Source organism: Rattus rattus, chromosome 11 (genome assembly GCF_011064425.1).
Source record: "Rattus rattus isolate New Zealand chromosome 11, Rrattus_CSIRO_v1, whole genome shotgun sequence".
In the NCBI taxonomy this organism is placed as follows: Eukaryota; Metazoa; Chordata; class Mammalia; order Rodentia; family Muridae; genus Rattus; species Rattus rattus.
In genome coordinates this window covers 68,317,329-68,342,707 of record NC_046164.1, presented here as the reverse complement: position 1 = coordinate 68,342,707, position 25,379 = coordinate 68,317,329, and the positions used below count along the sequence as shown (strand labels likewise).

The window sequence follows — 25,379 nt, the reverse complement described above, 5'->3', positions numbered from 1 at the left end:
AGTGAAGTGTATTCTTGGTCGTTAAAATATTCACTCAATGGGGGCTTGGATCAGTAAATGTGTGGTGGGTGTGACAGGCACACAGTGTACACATCAGGCTCATACTGTGCCATACTGTATTCACACATGGGACCTGAAGGTCTGTTGTGAGCCATGTCATGTGTGCAACCCTCTTCTTGCTGGCTTTGAAATTTCTATAATTCAATCAGGTTAACTTCTGAAAAATAAAGGTTCTTTTTAAAAACTGAGAATAGGTGGGAGGGGGCTGGCTTGAACATGGGAAGGAAGAGCCCAGATGTTAATTTTTTATTAAAAAGATCAGAGCTATTCCTCTCCCCACATGGCCACTTCTGCCACACAGCTATCAGATGAGCAGCTTGCTCCTCCCTCTGGGGCTGGCTTCGTTGGTTTTTTTTTTTTTGGGGGGGGGGGGGTGGTTCCAGTTCCATGTCCCTGGGGCCAAGTGCACTGATGTCACTGCTGGAGGTGAATGAAGAAGGTCCGGATTTCCTTGGGGTACACAGTGATGATGGAGCCTCCTGGTGACCTTGGTGGAGAGGTAGGGTGCCCTGGGGATGACAAAGAGATTGTGCTTGGCTCTTCCTCCTGGACGCCCCTCACAGCACAACGGCTTGCTACAGTCTGCTATGGCTCCCTCTGGTGATGGCCCTTGGCTGTCCCCTCCTCCCAGGACTCCCGAGAAAGTGGGTCTCATCATTTAGCTTCCCCTGTGGCTACACTGAAGGGCAGTGTACTGCCCACCAGTTGGATTTCCCTGTGTGGGATGCACTGAGTACCTAAGGTCTGAGTGGGACCTCATTCTATTCAAGTCCTGCTGGGGTGGGGGCTTGAGCTCCACACAGACGCAGACGCACAGACACAGACAGACAGACAGACAGACACACAGACACACACACACACACACACCCCCTTTGTGGAGCCCTGGCAGGAAGGGGTATTATCCCAAAGCTGTTTGAACCTAATCTGGTAATTATCAATGGTTGTGGATTCAGAGAGGGAAAGTAGCCACACAAGGCCACCCAGCACAGGACAGGTCCGTGCTGCTCCTCAGCCTGGTAGGGATGTCCCAGGACCCCGAACCTTTTAGGTGGCCAATCTTTGTCCTCCAGTGCCAGCGCTGCAGCGTCTGCACATCCCAGGTCCCTGTGAGTGAGCGTTCCTCCACGGCCACTACAGACCCTAGTCCTCGAAGTGCAACCTGCAGGGGCAGGAGCACAGGGAGGGGAGGTCTCTGTTGAAGTCCCAGATGCAGGAAGCTCATTTAACCAGAACAGAAGGGTAGCCGCCAACTTTGCCTTGGGTCTCAGGCCTCTGCCTCAGCGCCTCATACACCTGGCTCATTTCATCTGCAAGGGCAGATGCCGACCCATTCCAAGTCAGGAATCTAAGACTTGGGGTGTGTGCCTTCCTTGATGATGCTGGATGAGCAAGTCCCTGTGGGGGGCGGGCCCCAAGATGGGGAGAAGCCTGGAAGCCTGCAGAGATGGCAGGCACAGTGCCCACACCATTTCCCCAGGACCTCTCTGCCACCTTCTGAGCCAAGAACTTGTACCTTGGCTAAGGCTCAGGAGACTGAGGGAGCCTGACACCACTCATGTGCCTGGACACAGACCTTAGACTCTCTGACTGGAAGTTACCTTTTAGGCTGGAGAGATGGCTCAGTGGTTAGGAGCACTGACTGCTCTTCCAGAGGTCCTGAGTTCAAATCCCAGCAACCACATGGTGGCTCACAATCATCTGTAATGAGATCTGATGCCCTCTTCTGGTGTGTCTGAAGACAGCTACAGTGTACTTATATATAATAAATAAATAAATCTTGAAAAAAAAGTTAACTTTCCCACAAAGTCTAGGAGAACTGGTGTTTAAAGAGAGAACAGGTTTTCTGATGATACAAATGTCTGATGATACTGTCCATGTTTGGCTCAGCTGGTAAAAGTGCCTACCTTGTCTGTAACCACAAGGCTGGGGATGATGAGGGGCAGAGACGGGGGTTCCCTAAAGCTCAGTGGTCAGCCTAGCCACCCAGTGAGCTTTAGGTTCAATGGGAGAGAGACCCCTCAAAAATAAGGTAGAGAAATAAGGGTGGCATCCTGACAATGTGTTCTGGTCTCATGTGCACATGTAGTCCCCTGACTAAGGGGTAGCTCAGGACAGGACTTCAGACAGGCTTGGGGTAAGCATGGGCAGTTGACCTTGAGATCCACTGTAGCAGGCCGAGACAGTACTGGGTCCTCCCCTGCTTCATACAGGTGGTGCAGGCGCAGCAGCACACGTTGCAGGTTGACCCGTGGTTTCTCTGGGTGGCCTGTGGGTGTGGACAGGGCAGTGAGGACCCCCATCGAGCAAGCTTAAGGCTTTCCCTGGCACTTTACACTCTGGATTCCATCCCGTATCTCAGCTTCCCTTCAGGCTAGCATCATGGCCCACACCTGCAGCTGTCACTCAGAGGGACAGTCATCTGTCCATGGCCACATGGCCTGTGTGCAGCAGAGGCAGGATCCAGGTAGCGCTGTGCCAACATTGGACCTCTAACATATCACAGGGGCAGAGGCCAGTATTCTCAAATCCTCCAGCCTGTTCCTTCCTGCCCACTCTGGTGTTGGATGTGGTTACGAGCTGCCGTGGTCACGTGCCTCAACACAAAGTGGGCACAAGAGAAGTGTTGCTTCCTACCAGGTGTCACTTGCTTCCCTTCTCATCGTCCTCACTGTCTAATAGGCTCAGAACCAGGGACCCCAACACCCTCAAGGGGCATCTGGTGGATGAACCAACGAAATTCCCCACAACCAGTGCTGAGGGTGAGTGGAGATGAGGCACTCGGGGCTGCAGGAAGACCACCTGAAACAAGCATAATGGTGGCCAATCTTGACTGATCAGGTGGATGGAGAGACACCTCCAAGAGGATCAGCCTAGGTGGGAAGACCTACCATGAATGTCGCCACCTTCCTGTGGAGGCCTAAGAAGAAAACAAGAGGAAGGAGAAAGGCAGGGAATGTATGTAGATCTATCTGTCTGTCTGTCTGTCTTTGCTTACATCATGAACTGAGTTGCTGCTCTTCCAAGTGATCCCTGCCATGATGGGCTGGAACCTTCATGGCTGTGTGCTGGATTGGCTGCCTTCCTGAGTTACCTCCTTGCACAGGCCCTGGCTGCCTGAGTTGATTTCCCCAGGTGCTTTGTCACGAGATGAAAGGTTGACTAACACAGATCCTAACACAGGGCGGCAAGAGGGCGGGGCAGCATGAGGACCCAGTCTGGGGAGTGCACGGGATCTATCTGCAGAGGGGTGTGGCTGGTCCCGGGCTGGGACCACCCTCCCCTGACTTGACTGCAACGCTCTGAAGGCCTGGGTCTCCTGTGTGACAGACGAGGGGACAGGGTACCTGACAGAGCTTTGAGGACTGCCTGGTGGCTAGCGGAGAGAGTCACCCTGGTCTGCTGCCTCACCTCTCTGAAGGTTCTTCAGGTGCTGGGCATGGTTCCTGCTGTACTGCCAGCCAGGTAAGCTGAGGACCTGCAGGTGCAGGCTTGGGGGCAATGTCACGGGCCAGGGGTGATGGGGTCCTGCAACACAGACAGACAGTGAGGAGGGGCATCGGAACCAACTCCTTAGGGATTCATCTTTCTGCACGGGGTCTCTAACCCCTCTAGCCATCTCCCAGTCACCCATGTGCAATCCACAACACTGAGCCTGGATTCAGCCCCGTCCTACCCTTGCCCCACCCCCACAGGCCTTTCCTGCCCCGAGGCTGCCCTCTCCACATCCAGCTGCTGTTGCTCAGCTTTAGCTATGGAGGGCTTGAACTTGTCACCCGGCCACTTCAGACTCCAGATGTGGAGACTGAGGCGTAGAGAGGGACACATTGGCTCACTCCCTTAGCATGCCTTCCCTGTTTCTTCACTGCGACAAAGGCCCTCCGACCCCCTCCTTCCATGCTGACTTTCTTTCTTTTTTTTTTTTTCATTTCTTTTTTTTTTCGGAGCTGGGAACCGAACCCAGGGCCTTGCGCTTGCTAGGCAAGCGCTCTACCACTGAGCCAAATCCCCAACCTCCACGCTGACTTTCAACAGGAGCTGCCATCTTCGCACCACACTCAAGTCACATGCACTGGCCCAGGCATGGGTCACCTGACTCAGATGGAACCAATAGGGTCTATCCCTAGGGTCACCTGACTCAGACGGACCCAACAGGGTCTATCCCTAGGACAGCTTCAGTCTAGTCTACAAAGCTGGAGTCTCAGCTCCTTTTGCATGACTCAAAGTTTGGGTCTCCTGTTGCCCATGTGCTAAGAACCTTGTCCCCATCCTGGGGGCTGTTTTAGGAGGTGAGGCCTAGGGGAGGAAGTTAGGTCAGTAGGTCGTACCCCTGTAAAGGTCACTGGGACTCCAGCCCCTTCCTCTCCCCCTTTGCTTTTTAGCTGTCATGAGACAAACAGTTTTCTGCCCTGTATTCCCCACCGTGATGTACTCTGCCACAAAACCCTTACTTTTAAGTTGATTATCTCAGGTGTTCTGTGACAGAGACAGGCATCTGATCCACACGGTGGGACACAGCTGTTCTGAGAGTAGCCAAGGAGGCATAAGTTTATAATCCTGTCTCTGGGGGGGAGGGCGTGGGGGGAAGGTAAGCAGACAGCTCAGGTAAATGAAGGGATGGCCTACGGAGGTTCTAGGTCTTGAGCTCAATTATGGCCCCGAAGTATTCGGACCTCAGAGCATGACTCTCAGCTGCTCAAGGAAGAGAGGGAGGGAGGGAGGGAGGGAGGGAGGGAGGGAGGAAGGAAAGGAGGAAGGAACTATACTGAATCTTCTTGCCTGCAGTAAAAATCCTAGCCACCAGGGGGAGTGCACACCCCACATGGCCGTCTGCAGTGTGCTGAGGACAGAGTGGAAGCCTTGCTGGAAATACCTGCTCTCTAGACATCCACAGTCATCCTGCCATCTCATACAGCCCCCCTTTCTCTAGTTTCCTTCCTTTTCTCCCCCCCCTCTCTCTCTTTTGGAGCTGAGGACCGAACCCAGGGCCTTGCGCTTGCTAGGCAAGCGCTCTACCACTGAGCTAAATCTTCAACCCCTCTTTCTCTCTTTTTAAGATGGGGTCACACTGCTTAGACCAAGCTGGCCTTGAACAACACAGCAATGCTGCCTCAGCTCTCCAAGTGTTGAGATCACAGGCATGGCCCCTGGTAACCCTAGGTGTATGTGTGGGGTGTCTCACGCTCCCCCAAACATAAGGTGCCAGGCCCTTGGCAGTTCATTCCCATCAAACTTCCCTGCATAAGCGAGTCCCCCACCCATTCTCAGTTACCCTGAGAACTCCTGTAGGACAAAGGCTGCACCTTAAACGTTACACATGGCAAGAGTTTAGGAGACATTCCCTGCAGGGGTGAGCGGCAGCCACCTGCCTTCTAATGGCTGGGAGGGATGGCTGGCTCTGGTTGAAAAAAAACCAAACATTCGAATGCAAACCTCTATCAGGGAGTAGGAAGAAAGCACAGCTGAAGGTGTGAGAACAGAAACACATTTTCTCTAGGCCTCATTCTGCAGAGGCTGCACCGCTGAACCCTTTAAAAACGCAACATGTCAGGACCCGCTATCTCAGATAAGACACAGAGCTCTGAGGCTGTTACAGAAGGCCTAGGGGAGGCACGGCACAAACGCTGGCTAGGTAGGTTCTGCAGGGGTCTAACTTGAGGCCCAGGACAGCTACGGATGCAGCCATTGTACGGTCATAAACGCACCCAAGATACTGAGCTCGTTTAGTGACTTAATACACATGCATGCTCTCACAAAAATACCGCGGGCCACAGGTTGTCTATACTCCTGGATTTAACGTGTGTGTCCATGACAATTCTTTGTCCAATGTTGCCAGAAGAAGCCAGAAGGCTAGACGCCCCTGGACTAGAAGCACTCTCAGGGATTGGCAGCTTACCTTGAGTTGGACAGCCAGCCTTTTAAGTAGTGTGCTCCCAACACTTGAAGTTCTATGGTGTTGCTTGGGTCATGTTAAGTTTTAGCTCAGTGGTGTTGCCTAGGGGTCATGTTAAGCTCCGAAAAAAAGAACCAAAAAAAAAAAAAAAAAAAAAAAGGAACAGAACACAGCAAGGAAGGAGATGGAGAAGACTGAGGGGAGAGAGGGGAGGGGGTGGGGAGGGGCAGGTCTTTCTGTACTGACTAGCAGAGTAAGCCTGGGGGAGCCACAGACAGCACTCAGACTTTAGTTCCCTTCCTCCAAAGCTGTGTGGCATCCTGAGGCAGGAGCCTCTTGCAGGCCACTCCCCCTGGTAGGTGCACCCTAGGCAGTCGTGATGCTCACTGTGAATGGGTGTCTCTTCTTCATCGGTTAGCTCTTTTAACAACACGACAGGCCTGTGCTGGAGGGCCACCGCACTCCTCGGGCGCAGGGCAGTTGTGGTGGACTTGGGCCCCAGCAGAAGCCAGAGCACTGGGTGGACGACAGAGGTGTCATTCAGTGTGAGGTTGTAGTTCAGGTCCCAGACCAGGTTGTTCCACAGCCGCCGATGGAGCATTACCTGCGGAAATCGGTCCTTCCTTGGCTCTGGCCCTGCTGTGGGTGGCTGTGAGGGCCCATAGGGGGACAGCCAGGCCTCTCTTACCTCCACCTGCCCATTCTCTTGGCTGGAGACACCATGCGGTCGCTCTGCCAGCAGCACCAGCCTGCTCTTGTCATCCTCGATGAAGGCCGACTGTACCATGGGGTAGTAATTCTGCGGACACGAGTGCCAACCAGTGGCAGCCTCAGTACAGGGTCAGGCAGACGCCAGGTGTCTCCTAGGTACCGTGGCAGAGCTGCTTCCAAGCTATGTGGCCTGACAAGAACGACCCCCTGACAAAGCCAAGAGGTGGCAGGGAAACGGGCCGCTGCCAGGATGCAGAGCCCACAGGGCGGATTCTGATCAGGGCCTTTGAAAAAAGCTTTCCCCCGGGCCTCTCTATTGCTATGGGTAGGTGCTTAACAGGGTCAGGAAAAACAGGCATACCCGGGGGATGGGATTGCTCCTGAAAGCCTTGTAGGGCCTCCGCTGCATCTGGTAGCCATTGTTGTCAGAGTAGAGGACTTGTTGGCTGTTTAGGTCACTGCTGGTCCTCAGGATGGCCTCACGGTTTAGGTCCAGAGGGCCCACGTGGTACTGCTGCTCTATCCGTCGGCAGAGCAGTTCCCCAGCAAGGCTCGGATGCACGTGGGCCAGACGAGTGTGGATCGAATAGATGTAACCCTGGTCTGTTATGTTCCTAGGAAGGGGTCATGGAGGAGAGTGTTGTAGGGGCTGGCTGGAGGCTCCTTTTTCCATATAGGAAGCCGGGTGCCAAGAGACAGCTATCTGCAGGTGTATGCTGCAGGCATAGTAACCCAGTATCAGGACTATGGACTCTGTGGAGATTCATGTAAGCCCTGGACCACTCATGGAGTGACAAGAGCCCCTCTCCCATGCTCTGACTCAGATACCTGCAACATGATGGCTCAGACATGCACAAAAAGCATGGGCGGAGGAGAGCGGTTCTCTCAGGAAGCTCTCAGTGATTAGTCATGTTCCAGAGCTGTGCCCAAGTACAGGGGCTCTGGGAGAAGACACTGGCTCACTGACCCGCCCACCCAGAAACGCACCTGTAGAAATACTGCCTTACGTCCGTGGCCAGCGTGCCCACCACCATCTCCATCCCCACCGCTTCCCAGGAAGGCTCAGCGGTATCGTTGGATGCAAAGAGGTAGTTGTCAGAAATGGGGCCCTGCTTCACGTCCCCGTTGGCTCGGTACTCCAGGAACTCTTGGGTCATGTGCACTGTGCGGTTACTCTGTCTACAGGGGTGAGAGAGGAGAATGGTTGGTTATAAAGGAGGAGATGAAGTTACCAGAGGCCTCCGGGGAAGTCTCTGATCGCACACATAGCCAGGAACTGTCAGGTGATGTCACACAGGCTGTCTGTCACCAGGGAGCACTGTCCCCAGACTGCTCTTCAGCAGCCACACTGGCACAAGAGTGTTGTTTCATCATGCTGACCCAAGCCACCCCTGTGTCACGTGCCAGGGATCCTTTACACCCCAGAGGTCTCTTTATCCCCAGGGACGTGGGTGAGCGGGTGGCTGGCTGGACACATGGGTAGATATGGATACACAGATACATAGGGCAGGGGCTGGCTGGCTCAGTGTATAGATGGTCAAGTGAGGGCTGCTGGTGGGAACAGAGCATTAAAGGCCCTTTCTGCTTTAAATAGTGTAGGTACTTCCTGAAACACTGTTTTTGTAGTTAGAGAAGCAGACCGCATGAGCACCTTTCTCTTGGAGCCCTTAGTCTTCCCTTTGTCTATGGGTCAGATCTCTGGGAAGGGACAGTTGAAGCAACCTTTTTGCAGTGGCCCAGGCTCCCCCTCCTAAGGAACACAAGAACGGGAGGGGGCCTTGCTATCACCTGGTCCTTCCCTTGAGAAGGTGAGCAAAGAAGGGGTCACAGGACGCTGTCCATGTATCCAGGACCTAGACACACTCCAGAGGCAGCGCTGGCCTCACCTTACCTGTCCTGAATGCTATGTAACATGTTGGTGTCCTGGTCGAACAGCAAAGTGTAGCAGTCATTCGTCACAGGCACCAGGAGCTTGCCTTCCTGGCTGGTCTGATTCCTCAGTTTGCGACTAAACTTGAGGGTGTTGGCCCTGGGGGTGACCAGCTCCCTGGTGCCTGCCTGATCCCCGTGGGTGCGCTTGACTTTGTAGTGCCGGTAGCTGAGGCCTGGGATGGTGGTCAGGATGAGCAGGTCATATGCAGAAGGGTCCTTTGTCGAGTTCTGAATCTACAAGCCAGCAGCATGGAAAGGAAGTCTCCTCAGTCACCTCATAACTCTTGCCACACAGTCTGGAGTGGGTGCTTACTGTCTGCCCAGGCGCTGGTGGCCTTCTACCTCCTGAGGACTCTCATGGTATCTTTATAAGCGTCGGGTTTGCTCTCCCAGACACTCCCCAGCTCTGAATAAACTCTCTGTGGGGCCTTGCCTTCCACTCACTTCTCTCTATATCTTGTCCTTCCCCATTCTACCAGTGGTGTGTGGGGAGTGGGAGTGGGGGTGGGGGTGCAACAACAATGACAGGAGACTGCGATTCATACTGAATGGCTCAGGAATGCAGAGGGGGCAGCCTAGAGCTCACCCCAACCTTGGTACCTCTGTTACAGTGCGTCTTTAAGACGCTCAGGGCCTTTGCATAGGTGCACTGGAACGAGGTTACCAGGCGGCAGACATCAAACGCTCTCCAGCAGGACTTCTCACCCATACCTGTGCTGACACTGGACGGCCCAATTCATCCGTGACGCTGACACTGGGGAAAGCGACAGTCAGGGTGATAATGGTAGTGATCTTCCAGGCCAGCGGGTTGTACACAGAGGCAGAGTAACCCACAGGCCTCGTGTCTACAGAGAGAACAGGTGTCACTTGAGGCCCCCTGATGTTTTTTGGGAGCTCTTGGATATGAGGGAAAATGAGGTCGATAAGACCTGGCCTTCCAGAGCCCCTAGGGGAGATGTGGGGAAGAAGGCGTGTGGCCTGGATCTAAGGCTTTGAGTGCCCCGACCAGCACAAGAGGCTCTTATGATGTGGGTCTGGTGTCCTTTCTGTTCCATTTGTTATGTCTAGACCCTTGAACGTACTGCTTGCTCTCCAGCCTCCCTCCAGACTTAGCTGTCCTCTCTACCCAGTTCCCCTTTCGGTTCTTCCTCCCTGCTGGAGGAAGCCTACCTGTGGGCTCATGAGAAGGCATAGGTCACCTTACTGTCCTACCCAGCACTGATGTCACAAGCCAGGTTCTTCTCTTTCTGCAACTCTTGCTCCTATCAGACTTGTGTCTCCTGGGCAAGGGTTGGTCTGGGCTATCCCTGGACGGAACCTACAGGCTGGATTGGGTCACACAGAGAGAGCTGGAAGGGCAGGGCAGGCGGAGACACAGCCCAGACCCTGTCAGGGAAGTGAAGGAGACCAGAGAAGCTAGAAAGGGCCAACAAAAAGCACAAGAAGAACGGGCAGGGCTCAGGGACCTGGGACCTTGTTCCTGGCTGTTCCCGATCTCCCTGGTTTCAAACATCTCCATTGTATGATGGTTGCTCTACACGTGTGACACCTGAGTGACATAGAAGCTGGGCCATGGCTGCCTGGAGGTCACCTGCAGCCCAGCTGGGCTTGAGAGGAAAAGCTGGACCAGGCAGGCCTGGGCCAGAGAATACAGCAGGGAGGACAGGGTTCAAAGTCCGGCTCTTGCCCTCGCTTGCTGGTGAGCCTGAGCCGAGCTGAGCTGTGATCTCTCAGAGCCCCAGGTTCTTCGGGTCAAAGGTGAGCCTCCTTGTCGTGGGCTATGCAGGGCGTTAAAGACCACAGGAGCATTCTAGATTTAGCAAACACTCGGGGCTCATCAGTGGCTCTTGCTCAGTCCACCCTGGATTCCAGGACGAAGAACCAGGCCCAAAGCACTGAACCGGCTGGCAGGGTCACACCATGGGACTGGGATCACAGGGCTTCAGGCTCATGTGAGGTTCTGGGCTCCACCACCGTCCCAGACTCTTTTTTTTAATTTTTATTTTAGTCAGGATTTCTCTGTTAAGTAGTTCTGGCTGTCCTGGCGCTTACTATGTAGACTAAGGTAGCCTTGAACGTATAGAAATCCACCTGCCTCTGCTATCTAATGCTGGGATCTTCTATCACTCCTGGCCCTAGATTCTTTTCAAAGCAAAACCACTACCCCCCCCCCAGGGGCCTGGCTTACCTGTGCCGGACCCTGGGGGCCTGTCCAGGGCAATGGAGGCCATCAGCTTGTGCACACCTCGCATCCCCATGCTAAGATGTTCCATGTACATGTTTTTCACCTTGGGGGATTCAGTGCCTGTGATGGCATCGTGGTGCTGGACCTGTCGCCGCCAGAGTCAAGGAAGAAGGGCGTCAAACTTGTTCCTGGGGGGCATCTGCTTCCAGAACATCAGGGGAGAAGGCAAGCATCCTTCTCGTCTTTCAGAGGGGAAACAGGTTAAAGTGCTGGCCCGGCTTGTCCTGACGTCACAGAAATGCCCTGCCTGAGTCCTTCTAGTAGAGTCTCAGCTTCCCCTCCATCATTGTTCCCGTGTGCACACTGGCTCCTCCTGGTCCTCTGTGTGGGGTGTGAGGCTTCACTGCACCAGGGAGAGGAGGACTGTCTCTTCACAGAGCAGGAGACTAAGGGTCCCTGGTTGAGGCCACACATTCCACTGTTCTGTTGTACACTGAAAGTCTCCCTCTTTCTGCACGACTTCTTGTGTCTCCATTTCCCCATGGATACAGAGGAGGGAGGTGGGTGAAGATGGCTACCATGTCATTCCATCGCCACAACATCCTGTGGGGTGAGTGTACAGGGGCCCAGAGAGGAAAAGTTGTGAGCCTAAGGCCATCAGAGAGCTGAGATTTGGATCCAGGAAGGGCACTGGTGCCGGTCTATTCTTTACTCTTTGTCAAATCAGGTGTGAAGCGTATGGGAGACTCCCAATGGGCGTCAAGGCCTACGGTCCTGCTGTGGCCCAGTTTCACATTGTACCAGTCGTGTGACCAGAGGGGACCTAGGTTTCCTTTTCTATACAGTGGAGCCTCTAAGCATGGAGAAACACACACCATGAGAGGACCCAGTCTCACTAAAGCCATACCGGGACTTTACCTCAGACACAGCCCAGCGAAGCTGTTGGAGCTGCTGCAGGGCCCAGGTAGGGTCCAGAGTTCCCTGGGGGTGTGGCCACATATAGCGTGTGAACATGGACTCCCCAGCATATAGCAAGGCACTGGCTTGTCTCGCTAGACCCTTGAGAGTGCTCCGGGATGTGTAGAAGCCGGTCCAGGCCTGCTGTGGCTCTGCAAGGTAAGAACATGCAGTGACGCTGGGGGCCTCGCTGTAGGTCTGAGTGTGGATCTGGGCACAGCTAAGGGTACTAGCTTTGCCAGGCCACCCAGGGGAGCACTCGGGACTGGTGGCAATAGCAGAACCTGTGCTCACACAAAGAGACCAGGACCTAGGACTTCTGATGCTTGGTGGGAACATCAGGCTAGGCTGGGCAGACTGGGACAAGGCTGAAGTATCACAACAGGAGAGAAGACAGCCCACAGCACATCTAAGAAGCATGCAGCCTCCTCATACACAAAAGGCTGGAGAGCTGGGGGAAGGGGGGTGACACGGGCCTAAGTGGGCAGCAGCAGTGACGAGCCTTGAACAGCCAGAGAACTGTACATGACTCTGGGCTTCAGGGAGTCCCAGGTCAGCGTGAATATCAGCGGGGCTCCTTCCAAGGCCCTTAGAGGGAGGCAGAGGTTGGTCGCTTAGGGACTCAGGACAGAGGCAGGGCATGGGAACAGGATGGGAGGCAGCCACCTATTCCAGAAGGCAGGTCCTAAGCTCTTGTGATTTCTCCTTTCTTGCTTCTTCTAGGTCTAGCCTCTGCCTATTTCCTAGTCTTTCCCCACAGAACCAGCAGAACCAGACCCCAGTGAGTGGTCTGTCATGTGGCTCCAAGGAAAGGCCACAGTTAGGTAACCAAATGGCACCAGCAAATGGAGTGGGTAGAAGGCTAGGAATTCACAGCAACTCGGCTGCCCAAGCTGTAAGCCTGGCATCACACACACCCCAACTCCTGTCCTATACCAGGCCATCTTCATTTAGCCCTGAGCACATGACATTCCCACTCACACAGCTCGGATACCCACAGATGAAACCTCTCCCTCTCGGACTCTATACTCACAAAACATAGAGCATCCCACAGTTGTTGTGACCCTGCCCACATTCCTACCCCTGTCCCCTCCATGTCTGCCCACAGTGTGGTATTCAAGGACTTGAGAATTACAGCAGCTATGTCAAGGGCACCCTGCAGCTGGAGCCTGTGTGTGCAGTTTCTTTGGAAGGGAAAGAGATGGGGAGAAGGGAAGCGACCTTCTCCTCCCCTAATCCTTCACGGATGAAACCAGGTGGGGTTGGGCTCACAGGTATCACTGTGGCATGGGAAGAAGGCTAGGGCAGGTCCTGCTCCAGGCGCCATGATCACATGGTACTAAATGGTCAGCCTGCAGATGCTATCCAAGCTTGGCTCCTTCTCTAGTCTTGGACCGATCAGCTGGTGCATGAGTGTCTGGCTGGGCGAAGCTCACTGGTAGGCACGGCTATGTTCTGGTCTCTGAGCTGCCCTGCTCACGTGTTCCAATCAGCATCCTACTCATGCTGCCTGGGCGAACCTCTAGCAAGGGCAAAAGGTGAAAAAGGACAAAAATTAGGGTCACAGGGCCCTTCACAGGCTGCGACGAAGGCAATGAAGAGATCTGCCTTTTGCTTTTGGCATGGAAATGGAGCCCAGGCCTTCCACATGCTAAACCAGTGCTCTGTCACTGAGCTGTACCCCAGCCCCACAACAAAGACACAAGGAGATACTCTGTGATGTTCTGAGGCAGGGCTTGGGCATGGAGCGGGGAGGGCACTTTATTCATGCCCTGGCTCTTCATGCCCTGGCTCTCTGCTGGAAACTAGGCAGACATGGACCCACTGTAGTCGCCAGCAGGGAATGCACACCAGCCTGGTGGTCTGGAAGTTGGGTGCCTTTCCTGTATCTTGGAGAACTGGGAGCAGGGACTGGAGGGGTCACGGTCCCTGCCTGATACAATAGAACCCTCAATGTTCCTACTGAGAGGCTGGATGGCTCCCAGACTTCTACCAGCCAGGGAGCAGAGGCTGTGTCCTCAGACCTTCCTGAGGACAAGGGCGGGAAATAGGTGACATCCTCACAACGACAAGAACAGAGCAGAGCAAGAGAAAGGGTGGCTGCTTCCCACCCTTGGTGTGAGGAGGGGCTGCCCAGGGGAAGGGCATGTGAAGAGTGGGTGGGAGGCTCCCACTCCCAGGAGGGGCCCTATGACTGCACAGGTGTGGCCATTGGAGACAGCTGTCTAGGAGGGAAGGGGGGGCAGCCTGGTACTTACACTGAGCTGGGAGGTAGGCAGCTCTGTATCCCTGATACTAAATTGCCCCCAGCCTCCCGAGGCTCATACCTGAAGAATAGGGTAGGAAGTCATGGTGGTCTCGGATGTCCCAGGTCACGTTGAAGTCGTGCAGGGCCTGGAAGTAATCATTCAGTGTGGCGTACTGCACTGAGATGCCAAACTGGGCAGAGCGGTTGTTAATGTACTCCAGCAGGGGGTCCATGTTGTCAAACTGCACCGAGGCGTTGAAGAACTGCTTGTCACATCCCTGCAGGACACAGAGTAGCCGTCTGAACCTCTGGGAACCTTCAGAGCCCTCACCCAGGCAAGAGGGCTTATTACCGACACCCCCAGAGGTCCACCTGCTCTCGTTGGCCAACAAGGGGACCAGAAAGACTCCTGTAGCTGTCAAGTTTCTCTTAAGTAACCATCACTAGTGTTAATTGTGATAATGGTTATTACATAGGACTGACCACAAGCAGGACCTGGGGGGCAGGCTGTGGGTCACCCGCCCAGGTCCAAACAGAATGCCACCTCTTTCTACTTGCACAGCTAAGAAGCTGTATGGCCTCGGGACAATTCCTTAACATCTCTGAGCCCCAGATCCATGTTCCAAAATGGACTCCAGAAATACCTACTGCTGGACTAGTTAGATGGATGAGAAAACGCCCTGCCGAGCAGTTGGCTTAATAATAGTGGTAGGGTACGGCTGTCCCCAGGAATGCCCCTCTCACGAGCCTTATGGCAAATAGCTCTATAAATCCATTGCACTGACAGGAACCTGATGCACTTAGAGTCGAGCAGGATAACCTGGCTTTCAGTCCCAGACAATGGGAGTGATGGGGGGTGGAGGCTGCTATGGCTGGGAGGTTATCTATCAGCCGGAGTGGGTGAGGTGCCTGGGTCTGTCTTCAGGGATGGATGAATCACTGAGAACTTGGTAGAGAAGGGCTAGATTAGAGCCTGCCTCATGGGCAGGCTGCTCCTGCCGTAGGCTGCATGGGAGGCCCTGGCAGTATTGAGGACACTCAAGTGGACCATGCCATACCCAGGGCCAGAGGACATGGGGAGTCCGGAACCATGCAGCCCTCTGTTTAATGTTGGACACCAGAGTCTCAGCGTAGAGGTGGATGTTGTCTACGGTGACAGGTTCACTCATGTTAGGATACACGCCATCTGGGGGTGGCTCTGGGAAGACGGCCACACCATTCCAGTAAAATCCAGACCTGAGGGAGGACAGAGACTGAGCAGAAGGGACCGGATGAAGAGGCTTAAGGTTACCCATGGTTTGTCACCTCCTTACTTGGTTGAGGCTGGGGTGAAATTCATCTTGCGTATAAAACTGCCCCCAAAATACCAGTAGTTAAGACTTTAAAAGGTGATGCAATTAAATAAAAATCAAAGCTGAGAGTGATGGCCCACATCTGTGACTCTAACTAGTGCTCACAAGTTTAAGGCCAGCCTGGGTCCCAGAGAGAAATTGCATCAGGAAAAACAAAACCAGGGGCTGGAGACACAGCTTAGGAGTCCCGAGCCATCTCCTGCAGAGGACCTGAGTTCAGTTCCCAGCACCTACGTAAAGACTCACAAATGTCTGTAACTCCAATTCCAGTGGATCCAATGACCTCTGTGGGTACTGGCACACATGGGCACATGCAGGAAAAACATCCACACATGTAAAAAATTCTGAAGAAAAAAAAAAGGCAAAACCAAACCAGAACCACCCAACCAGTCAAACAATTAAAATAAAAATCCTTTCTCCAGGCCCACCCCCAAATCTGTGACAAACAAACATCAGAGGTTTCTATAGCAACAGCGTCACTCGCTAACAGTTTCTCCCAGTCTCCATAGTCTGGAGAGACCCAGGAAGTGCCATCACTGCTCATGCCACACAGCACTGGGTGGCAGTCAGGAGATCCTGGGCCACCTTTGCCAAGCCCTGTCTCTCCTTGATAAACAATGATGGCAAGGACACTGCACGTATTGTCCCTGCCTCCTGTTTGCTCCCCTGCCACTCCCAGAGCACCTCACATGCAGACTTGCAGATGCACAGGACAGAGCCGGGGTTTGAACCCTGGCCTGTCAGACTTCAGAGCACAGGCTGTCTGTTGTCAGTCTGCAGGGACCTCCTTACCACAGGGCACATGACAGCGGGTTCTATGAGACGGTGGGGTACTTCTGTGCTGTGACCCTGCCCCTTTCTGTCCCTGACGCCTGTACACCCTGATGGGGTGAGGACTTTGGGTTATAGGTTTAGCTAACAACTGACTTTCCAGCTGAGCCCACGGCAAAGCCAGGCCAGCCAGGCACATGCGGTGACAACTGTCCTCACAGCTGGGAAATCCCTGCCCATCACAGCCCGGTGCCTTTCCCTGTAACTCAGCTAGCTCTGTCTTCCAGGCCAGACAGACAGAGGCAAGAAGACAGCTGGCCACTGGGGCAGGGGACAATCCCCCTGAGGCAGAGCTGGAGGGTGAAGAGGTTCCGAGGCACTATGAAGGGGAGTCTGAAAAAGGAGGCGCAGTGCTGGGGGTTCCTCGGTATCAGCTGGTTCAGATTTCTCACCCTGTAGATGAGGACAGCTGAGGCCTAGAGCAGGAGGGGCCCCATCAAAGTCCAAGTGCTATGTCCTTGTGAGGGCTCCATCAGAACCTCATCCTTGGGGCAGGAGAGTGGGCTCAGTGGTTGAGAGCACCTCTTGTGGAGGACTTGGGTTTGGCTTCCAGCATTCATACTATGAAGTTCACAACTGCCTCTTAACTTTAGCTCTAGGGGGATCCAACGCCATCTTCTGGCCTCGCTGGGCATTGCACACACATGGTGCGCATAAACTGATGCATAAAAACAGATCAACATATATAAAGACCCTTCATCCTCTGTGTGTGTGTGTGTGTGTGAGTGTGTGTGTGCACGCGCACGCACCCACAGGTCATGCAGCCCTGGCTTTTGGAGCAGTAGGATGGGGTGACGTGAGTACCTTCAAGCTTAGGAGCCTTGCACACGGGAAACCTCATGTGTGGACGTGGGAAGCTACTGCTAAAATTTTGCTTCTGATCTACAGGGTCCAGGGCCTGCATGGCTGCTCCCAGGAGAGGGCGGTGTCCACAGACCAGCAGGGCGGCTGTGGGCAGGGCACTTACCTATTAGAGAAGGGGATGTGTGAGGGGGTGCAGTAGCTATAAAGGTCCATGACGTGGGTGTAGATCTCCTGCTGCTCTGACAGGGATGGGGACCCGTGCCACACGAACTGCAGCCCCTGCGAACCAGGGAGAATGGGGTAAGGCAAGGAGAGCGTTTGCTGGTACCCTGCTTCTCCTCCCTCAGTCCTTTGCAAGTCTACGCCATACGCACACTTTCAGCCTCTTACAAAGGCTCCTCGTGTCACCTCCTCTGTTAGAGTCCCCCAAGCCAGGTGCTACCAGGGCCACATGTTGCTGCGAGATCAGCCTGCATGAAGCAGTGAGGTCAGCCTTCTGGAGGTGCGCACGTAAAGTCCCCACCACACTCCCACCCGGCCTCAGAGCTCATTCTGATCTGCTTGAGTACCCACAGCCATGGAGAATTCTAGTCTCATTCAGTTTAAGACAGGTTTGGGGATCCAGAGCCAGTTCTGCTCAGACTGCCTTGGGGACTCCAAAAAAGTTCCTAGACCCGTCTACCACCTGGTTTCTGAGAGAAAAACAGGAAGAAGCCATACACAGCACTCTAGGACCATCCACAGGTGATTTTAGCCAAGTGCATGTATGAGCTCAGGCTCAGGGGCAGCAGCCTGTCCTAATGCTTCCCTGAAGCCCAGGGGACCTGTGTGTAACTTCTGCTGGTCAGGTCTACCACTGCTTTCTGGGCAATCAAGCATGGACAACTTCCCCTCCAGAGCCCTGCTCACCCCACCTGCAAGGCAGGGTAACTATAACCGGGCCTTGCACAAAGACGTGCTTGCTCTGTCAGCACAGTGGCACTCCACGTAGAGTGGCTGTGACAAGACAAATCATGGAGAGGGATCCTAACTGGCACTAAAGAAGGCTCTATGGTGACCAACATTTACTGCTCATAGGGGGCCAGAGTTTGTTTCTCAGTAGCCATGTCAGGCAGTTGCGACTGCCTGTAACTCCAGTTCCAGGGCCTCTGACCCTCTGGACTTCTTACACACGATCCACACACAGATGTACTCACATGTCATTAAAGATTAAATAAATCTTAAAAAGGAGGAACCTGACACAGAAGGACTGGTGTCCGTGTGCAAAGGGAGTGGGCACAGACCAGTGGCAGAGCGTTTGCTGAGCATGGTAAGGTGGCCCTGGATGCAATCCCTATTGCTACTGGAAGAGACCAGACCAGAAAGAAGTAAAGAGAGGAGAACAGAGAGGAGGAGAGATGAGGAGGGGAAGGCAGTGAGGATGAGGGGAAGGAGAGGGTGTAAAGGGAGAAGAAAGGTTGCTTAAAGGAAAGGATAGGGTGGGGGATGCAGACATAAGCACACCATAGTGGAGATAAGAGAAGATGGCCCTCAGCATGTCAAGGAGAGAGGCCAGGCAGACGGTAGCCCCAGCCCCTACAGCTTCTAGCACCATGAGGGCAAACGTCTGCTGCCCAGGGCTCAGGTGTACCTGACCCCTCACCTCCAGTGCAGCTTCCTCACTGACGGGGATGCTGGGCGAATGCAGCCGGCACCAGGACTGGTCCATCCTAGCACAGTCAACCCACTGTGGCTGCTTGTGTGCAATGTCCCCAGCTGAGCACACCCTCCCTGTCCTCTAACTCTCATCTGCATTTCCAGAGTGCAGCTCAGCTTCCATCCTCACGAATACCTCTAGGAAGGAACAGCCCAGGCCTGGCTAAGGGGTGGAAAGGCCTGGGGGGAGGAGGGAAGGAGGCCACTCTTGGCGGCAGCTACAGGAGTCAGATCAGGGTCAGGCAGTTGCCACAAAACCCAGCGAAGGGCAGAAAGGCAGCAGGAGGTGACAGTAGGTATGGCGTGGGACACACCTGAGCTTCCTGCATGGCATCCTTGAGGTCGTAGTCAATCCGGGAGATGAGGTGGGCATTGAAGCCGGCCAGGGCAAATAGGGTAGGGGTCGTCGCCGATGCACCAAAGGGGTCCACATGCCAGGAGAACTGTGGCCGGATTCCAAACGTTTCGTAGAGAAAGCCATGTCCTTCTGCAAAGACAGGGGTCACCTAGCGGTGATCACTGGGGTGGCCTCTTCCATCACCCTCACCCTGGCTCTCTGGGTACCCTGTGAGGCTTCACTGTGAGAATGTCCTGAGGGCTGTGGAGGAGGGTTTTATATTAACTCTTAACTATATACATTGAAGCAATTTACCACCAGTCTCTAGACATACCGTTCTCAGAGTTAACTACATTCACACATATCTCCATTCAGTTCTAGAACTTTCTTTTCTTTCTTTTTTTTTTTTTCCGGAGCTGGGGACTGAACCCAGGGCCTTGCGCTTGCTAGGCAAGCGCTCTACCACTGAGCTAAATCCCCAACCCCAGTTCTAGAACTTTCAATCTGCATAACTGAAATCATACTACACGTCTCTGTGGACCTGGTGGCTCTAGGGACCTCTTGTAAGAGGAGTCCCAAAGTACTGGTCCTCATGTGTCTGGCTCAGTTCCCTCAGGACTAGGTGAGTGAGCGTGGAGGTGAATACTCCTGCCTCAGATTATACAGCCAGGCCTGACACCCCGAGGGCCACTCCAAGGGACCCTGAGGTCCCCATCCAGAAAGTAGACATCTTAAATGTTTGCTGTCGGATGCTACTAAGCTTAGGGGTAGTTTGTTATAGAGCAAAGCATTCTGGGTCAGACTCGTCCAGCCATCTGTCTACTTGAACATCTTTCAGAAGCCACCATGATGGGACAGTCACTGGGTTCAGGGCAACAGGAGAAAGGAACTCAATGCGTTGAATGAACTGCTGAGTAGCTCCCCGAAGCCTTGCCCCCAGCACTGTCTTCTACCGCCCAGTAGGTTTGTAGTCTGCAAGAATGTGATACAAGGGTTCAGTGACACTCCAGGCCTGGGAGCTCTGACTGAGACCCGGATGGTGCCAGGATTTGCAAGCAGAGCAGCAAGGTTGAGGTACAGAGAGCAAGGACGGTCAGGAAGGGAAAGAGGGATGGGGGAGGGTTATGCTCTGGGGAGTCCGATGTGCGGAGGAGGTAAAGGTCAGGCGGGGGCGTTGACTAGCATCATCCTGCCAGTAGGACAGGCTGGGACGTGCAGGAAGCAGTGGGGATAGAGCAAAGAGGCTTCATGCTCGACAGCTGCGTGTCTCGGGCAGGTGAGTCCCCTGGGCCACTCCCATACTGGCAGAGCCCTGACTGTGGTGAAGGATGCAGTGAGTCAAAGGCACGCTAGCTAACTGCCTTCCATTAAACATTTGGTCTTCTAGATGACAGGGCCACGGGGCAAGCCCAATCAATGATCGATAAGTCATGAGGCCATGACGTCTTCACAGCCCCTGGGGGTACGAATGTGCAAACAAACCCAGCTCAGCGCAACTTCAAGAAAAATAAGCTCATGCGGTCAGGAACCACCAAGGAGTACATCTGATGTCCCCCATCAACCGCATCGACGTGTCCCTGGGTGGTTTGCATGCTGTTGCTGCCTGTTCAAATCAGCCTCGAAGTTTTAAGGTGGCCGGATTTATCTTTCAACAGTGTGGATTATGGAGACAGTCAATAACACGTGTGGGTTAATAAGCTTGATGGGTTTCAAGATCCCCTCCCTTCTCTCAAAAGAGAGCCAGGAAATGTGCTAATGTCCTTTCCAGTGTGTTGCGTTATGCCTCTGCGCTTTACCAGGTAAGCTGGGCCAATGCAGAGATCATGGGCCCTGATTCTAATACCGGCTATTGCTCCTTGGTGGGGTCACTTCCCTTGCTGGGTCTCAGTTTTTGCAACTCTAATTTCAAGATTTGCTTTTTAAAAAATACGTGTAGGCAGGTGGTTAAGTGTACGTGAGTGCAGGTGCCCACAGGGACCAGAGGAGGGCGTTGGGTGCCCTGGAGCTGGAGTTACAGACTGTCCCGAGCTTCCTGTGGAGTCTAGGAGCTGCACCTGGACCTTTACAAGAACAGCAACCACCGAGCGTCTCTCTAGTTACCCGGGTGCAGAACGAGACCAAGAATCCACAATGCTCAGCCTCCATGAGGACTGTGTGAGCAAAGCACATCATTGCAGCTGGAGTTGGTGGTGGGGAGAGGCTACAGAGGCCTGCAGGAGCAGTGCTGGGACCGCAGTGGTGGTGAAGATCAGTAGTGGAGATGGTGGATCATAGGCCTGCAGGAGCAGGGTTGGGATGGCGGTGGTGATGAAGATTAGTAGTGGAGACAGTGGCCGTGATAGTGGCTAGGGTGGTAGCGATGGAGGTAATGGTAGTCTGGATGGTGCTGATGCTAATGGCAGCGATCACGGTGATGGAGGAGGTGTAGTGATGATTGGTGGTGGTCACAACGGTGATGGCGGTGGTGAAGGCAGCTATCATTTACTGGGTATTTCTTAGGGAGCCATAAATTCTACTTAAAGTACTTCCTGTGAATTATCCTAGCTTAGTTCTCTCAAGGCTATCAAGCTAATCTCTCAGTGAAGAACCTGGAGTTTGATGGTACATCTCTTGCCCAAGGCCACAGGGCCATGGGGCCATGATGGTCCTAGAACTCCTGACTCTGGATCTGGTTCTTAACCCCTCTACTCAAAACCATATAGACCTAGAAGGTCACTGTTTCCCTTTGTCAAAGTGCCCCTGTCAAGAGAAGCTGGCAGAACTCAGGACATGGAGGCCAGACATACACTTCTACCCACTCCAGGCCTCCGAGGGCCAGGCAGAATGGCTGCTGTGGCTCAGATATGAAGTATCCCACAGAGACACATGTACCGGGGCTTGCTCCCATGGGAAGGTACTGGAAATTTCAGGATGTAGGCCCTACTGGGGGATGTATGCCATTGGGACAGGTCCACTTTGTCTCTGGTTCCTTCCTACCCACCATGAAATCAACGGTGTCCTCATCCACATGGTCCAGCTGCTGTTTGTCACCACAGGCCCTCTGTCAGCAGAGCCAGGGACGGTAGGCTGAGCCCTCAGAAACTGTAGGCCACGCCGACAGTTTGGCTGTTTTTCTCAGCTACTTCTCGGCAATGAAAAAGAAGTGAGAGCAGCATCCAAACCTGTGAGCTGTAGGATCTGGTCATCCAGGTGGGTCACAGCCTCGTCATGCATGACCTGGCCTCCAAGAACGAACTCCAGGCGTCCTTCATCCAGGAGCTGGCGGACCTGGTCACAGGCGGGCAGAAGAAGACAGCCAGGTCATAGGTCCCAAGTCTACAGCACTTCCCAGGGGCCTTCACGAAATACCACACCCTGGCCCCTGGCTCCCTCCACAGAAGCAGGACACTGTTCTCGCTCATACCATGTCTCAGAAGCACAGAACCCATGGCAGCCATGGGAGACCTGGATCTACGCCTGATTCCGTAAATGTGTTCTTAATTTTCAAATAACTTAAAAAAAAAAAAAACCCCAAAAGGCTGCAAGAACAGAACAAAGTGTCCTCATACCCCTCCCCAGATCCACTCATCGGCCACATTTTTGGATTCTCTCGAGTGAACACTTCCACATCTATCCGCTCAGAGGAACAAGGATGATGCTAACCCTAGCCTTAGCAGCATGACGGGGAAACAGAACGCTAAGACTACCGTGGAACCCCAGGCTTTCTGTCCCACCCGTCCCTCTCCAGGCACACCATTCAACCTGGGACCACGTGTCCCAGTGAATGGCCATCTTTCACTCAGCTCCTTTAATTCAGGGAGCAGCTCCTCATGCTGTCTTTTTGGGGGGTTGGACAATTTAGAGGGAGACAGGCCTTGTTATCTGGTCTTGCTAGTGAATGTGTGTTAGATAAACAAATCCAGGGGTAGGCAGACAAGAGTGTGGGCATGAGGGTGGGCGGTCTGTATGTTGCTTTAGGTTTGTGTGCTGAGGGGGGAATCTATAGTTGGCCCCGAATATATATGGGGAGGTGTCCAGCTATTGGGAATTCTGTAGTGAACACAGTAGTCAAAGTCCTGGCCTTGGGGTTGGGGATTTAGCTCAGTGGTAGAGCGCTTGCCTAGCAAGCACAAGGCCCTGGGTTCGGTCCCCAGCTCCGAAAAAAAGAAAAAAAAAAATCCTGGCCTCCACAGAATTGCACTAGTAGATTCTTTCCAAGGGCTTTACACAAAAGCCACAGAGGGTTGGAGACAGACCCCATTGGAAGAGGCAGGCTCTAAACTCAAAACCATACCTGTTTATTCATAAACTGTAAACCCTTGAAGTAGTTGCCAGACCACATCTGTGAGTCTATGCAACAATCCCCCTATGGCTGGCACGCGCAAATGGTGAGCTCCAGGGGGTTCCTCAGTATCCTCGGCATGGGCTGTCTGAGGGGAAGCCAGCCATCTTGTCTTATGGAAGAGAATGCCATGGCTTATAGATGCCAGTGGCAGGATCATTCTCTGTACTGTGTGACACTAAAGCTGCCACTGAGCCACAGGGATCCCAAACACAGCCATCCAGGAGCAGGGGAGAGACAGTGTGTGCAGATAGGGGAGGGGACAAAGTTCACCTGGGTGTTAATTAAGCACCAATTCCTCTTGCCTCTTGGGAAGAATGCTGGCATATGGGGGGCGGGGGTGATGTCCGGTCCCCTACCAAGAACAAGCAGAAAGATAACATCACCCTGTCTATGGCCAGTGGCCCTGACCACAAGCCTAGGTTGTTTTTTGTTTGTTTGTTTGTTTGTTTTTGTGTTTGTGTGTGGTTTTTGTTTTGTTTGTTTGTTTGTTTTTTACCGCTGGTATGTCCCTGAGCACATCTGGAGCTCCCTACCTAGTCTTCACCTGGAACTTTCCTATAACACTTGGGATACTTAGGGACCCATGTCTTGACACTCCGGTCCCTGCCTTACCTGCTGTTTCTGCTGCTCAGAGGCTACACCATCCCACCACAGCCGGAAGAACTCCTGCTCCACAGCGATGAAGCGGCGCTGCCTGCCGCGGACCAGTTCCTCCACCACGGTGGTGTAGACATTGGCTGCATAGGCCCGCATGCTTTCCTGGGGAGGCAGTAGCCATCATAACAGCCCAAGGGTGGCGGTGAGCCCAAAGGACCAAAGAGAAGTTCCAGAGATCAAGTACCCTGATGACTAACATCTCCAGTGTACTCAGGCCTAGGGGAATGTGGTAGGGATCACCACTCTCTATTGACAGATGGCGAACCTGGGACAGTGGACAGAAAGCCTCTCCCTGTCCCTTCTGTCCAAGATTTTGAACAGAAATAACGATGAGGTTAAAGGTCAAATACCAAGCTTATCTGGCCGGGTAGGAGTGTGAAGAGGAAGCTGGACTGGCTAGCCCTCATGTGAGCACCACAGAGGGCGAGCCTAGTTCCCTGTAGTCAGCTGACACCCACCTGCTTGGAAGCCAACCCCACCCTATGCTACTCCAGGCTTATTCCTGAGATTGGTTACCTGTCAACCCACACTTTGGGGACACACTCCCCTGCCTTGACTTTTGCAGGGACCATCTTATAAGATATGACACCAGGTCTGCGAAAGTGAAGGAAAAAAAGTGGCAGGAAGTGGGCAGTCCGAGACTGAGGCTCAGACAGCAGGGTCAGGCTGGGGGTTGCAGCCCAAGCCGCCCCTCTTCCCCGCTGTGCCGGGTGCACCCTGCAGGAGGCAGCTACTGTGCAAGGGGCTCAGGAACTCCCCACACTTACCTGGACCGTGTAGACCCAGCCCACGTCCATGTGACTGTGGGGCACCACAAAGGCCCGGATGGGGCTGGCCGGCCGGGCCGCCAGCGGCCACAGCAGCAATAGCTGGCCGAGCAGCGGCAGCCAGTGCAGCGGCCCCATTGCTGGTCCGGTGGGACGCTGCCCGGGCAGCGGGTCCGGGGTGGAGCCGTCCACTTCCGGGTCCGGGACCCGCGGCGCCGCCTGTCGGCGGGAGTGCGCGAACGCAGCCAGCCCAGGGGAAGGGCACGAACTTGACGTGGTACCGCGCCCCTGTCGGCTGGAGTGTACGGTGCAGCTCTCGTCCCCAGCTTGCAGCCCAAGACCACTACCTCCAGACTTAAGAGACCACTGTTGTCCTCACAGACCGAAGCCTCCCAAGATAACCCGCGCTCGTACGCAGACCTCTAGCCCCAGGGTGGCTTGTCTTGAAACTTTTGAGTCCATTTTAAGGAGGTGAAACTGGCTTTTACAGACACAGAAACGGAGGGGTCAAGGTTGGCAGGTTCAGAATCAAATCTGGGGTCCTGGATGGTGAGCTGGGGCAGATGTTTAATTTCGTTGGTCACCATAAAATGGGAATGTAATAGAGGAGGCATGAGTTGCTCGGGACA

The 25,379-nt window shown here is 53.9% G+C and overlaps 1 protein-coding gene across 2 annotated transcripts; it reads right to left on the bottom strand.

Annotated features, from left to right (window-relative positions):
* Nucleotides 1-291: 291 nt before the first annotated feature.
* Man2b2 (mannosidase alpha class 2B member 2) lies at nucleotides 292-24,949 on the bottom strand. 2 transcript variants are annotated; one of them, XM_032916448.1, is made up of 19 exons: nucleotides 24,751-24,949; nucleotides 23,939-24,085; nucleotides 22,164-22,269; nucleotides 18,980-19,152; nucleotides 17,134-17,249; nucleotides 15,042-15,219; nucleotides 14,063-14,261; nucleotides 11,697-11,887; nucleotides 10,782-10,923; nucleotides 9,305-9,489; nucleotides 8,553-8,827; nucleotides 7,649-7,840; nucleotides 7,023-7,275; nucleotides 6,639-6,749; nucleotides 6,338-6,554; nucleotides 3,469-3,585; nucleotides 2,214-2,326; nucleotides 1,102-1,219; nucleotides 292-569 (listed from the first exon to the last, which is right to left on the bottom strand). In XM_032916448.1, the coding sequence occupies exons 1-19, from the start codon at nucleotides 24,886-24,888 to the stop codon at nucleotides 475-477; spliced, it is 3,066 nt and encodes a 1,021-aa protein (XP_032772339.1). In that variant the 5' UTR covers nucleotides 24,889-24,949; the 3' UTR covers nucleotides 292-474. The 2 variants fall into 2 exon arrangements, with proteins under 2 accessions (XP_032772339.1, XP_032772340.1); XM_032916449.1 differs by having other exon boundaries at nucleotides 3,469-3,626; nucleotides 6,382-6,554; nucleotides 9,305-9,470; nucleotides 10,793-10,923.
* Between the last annotated feature and the right edge of the window lie 430 nt (nucleotides 24,950-25,379).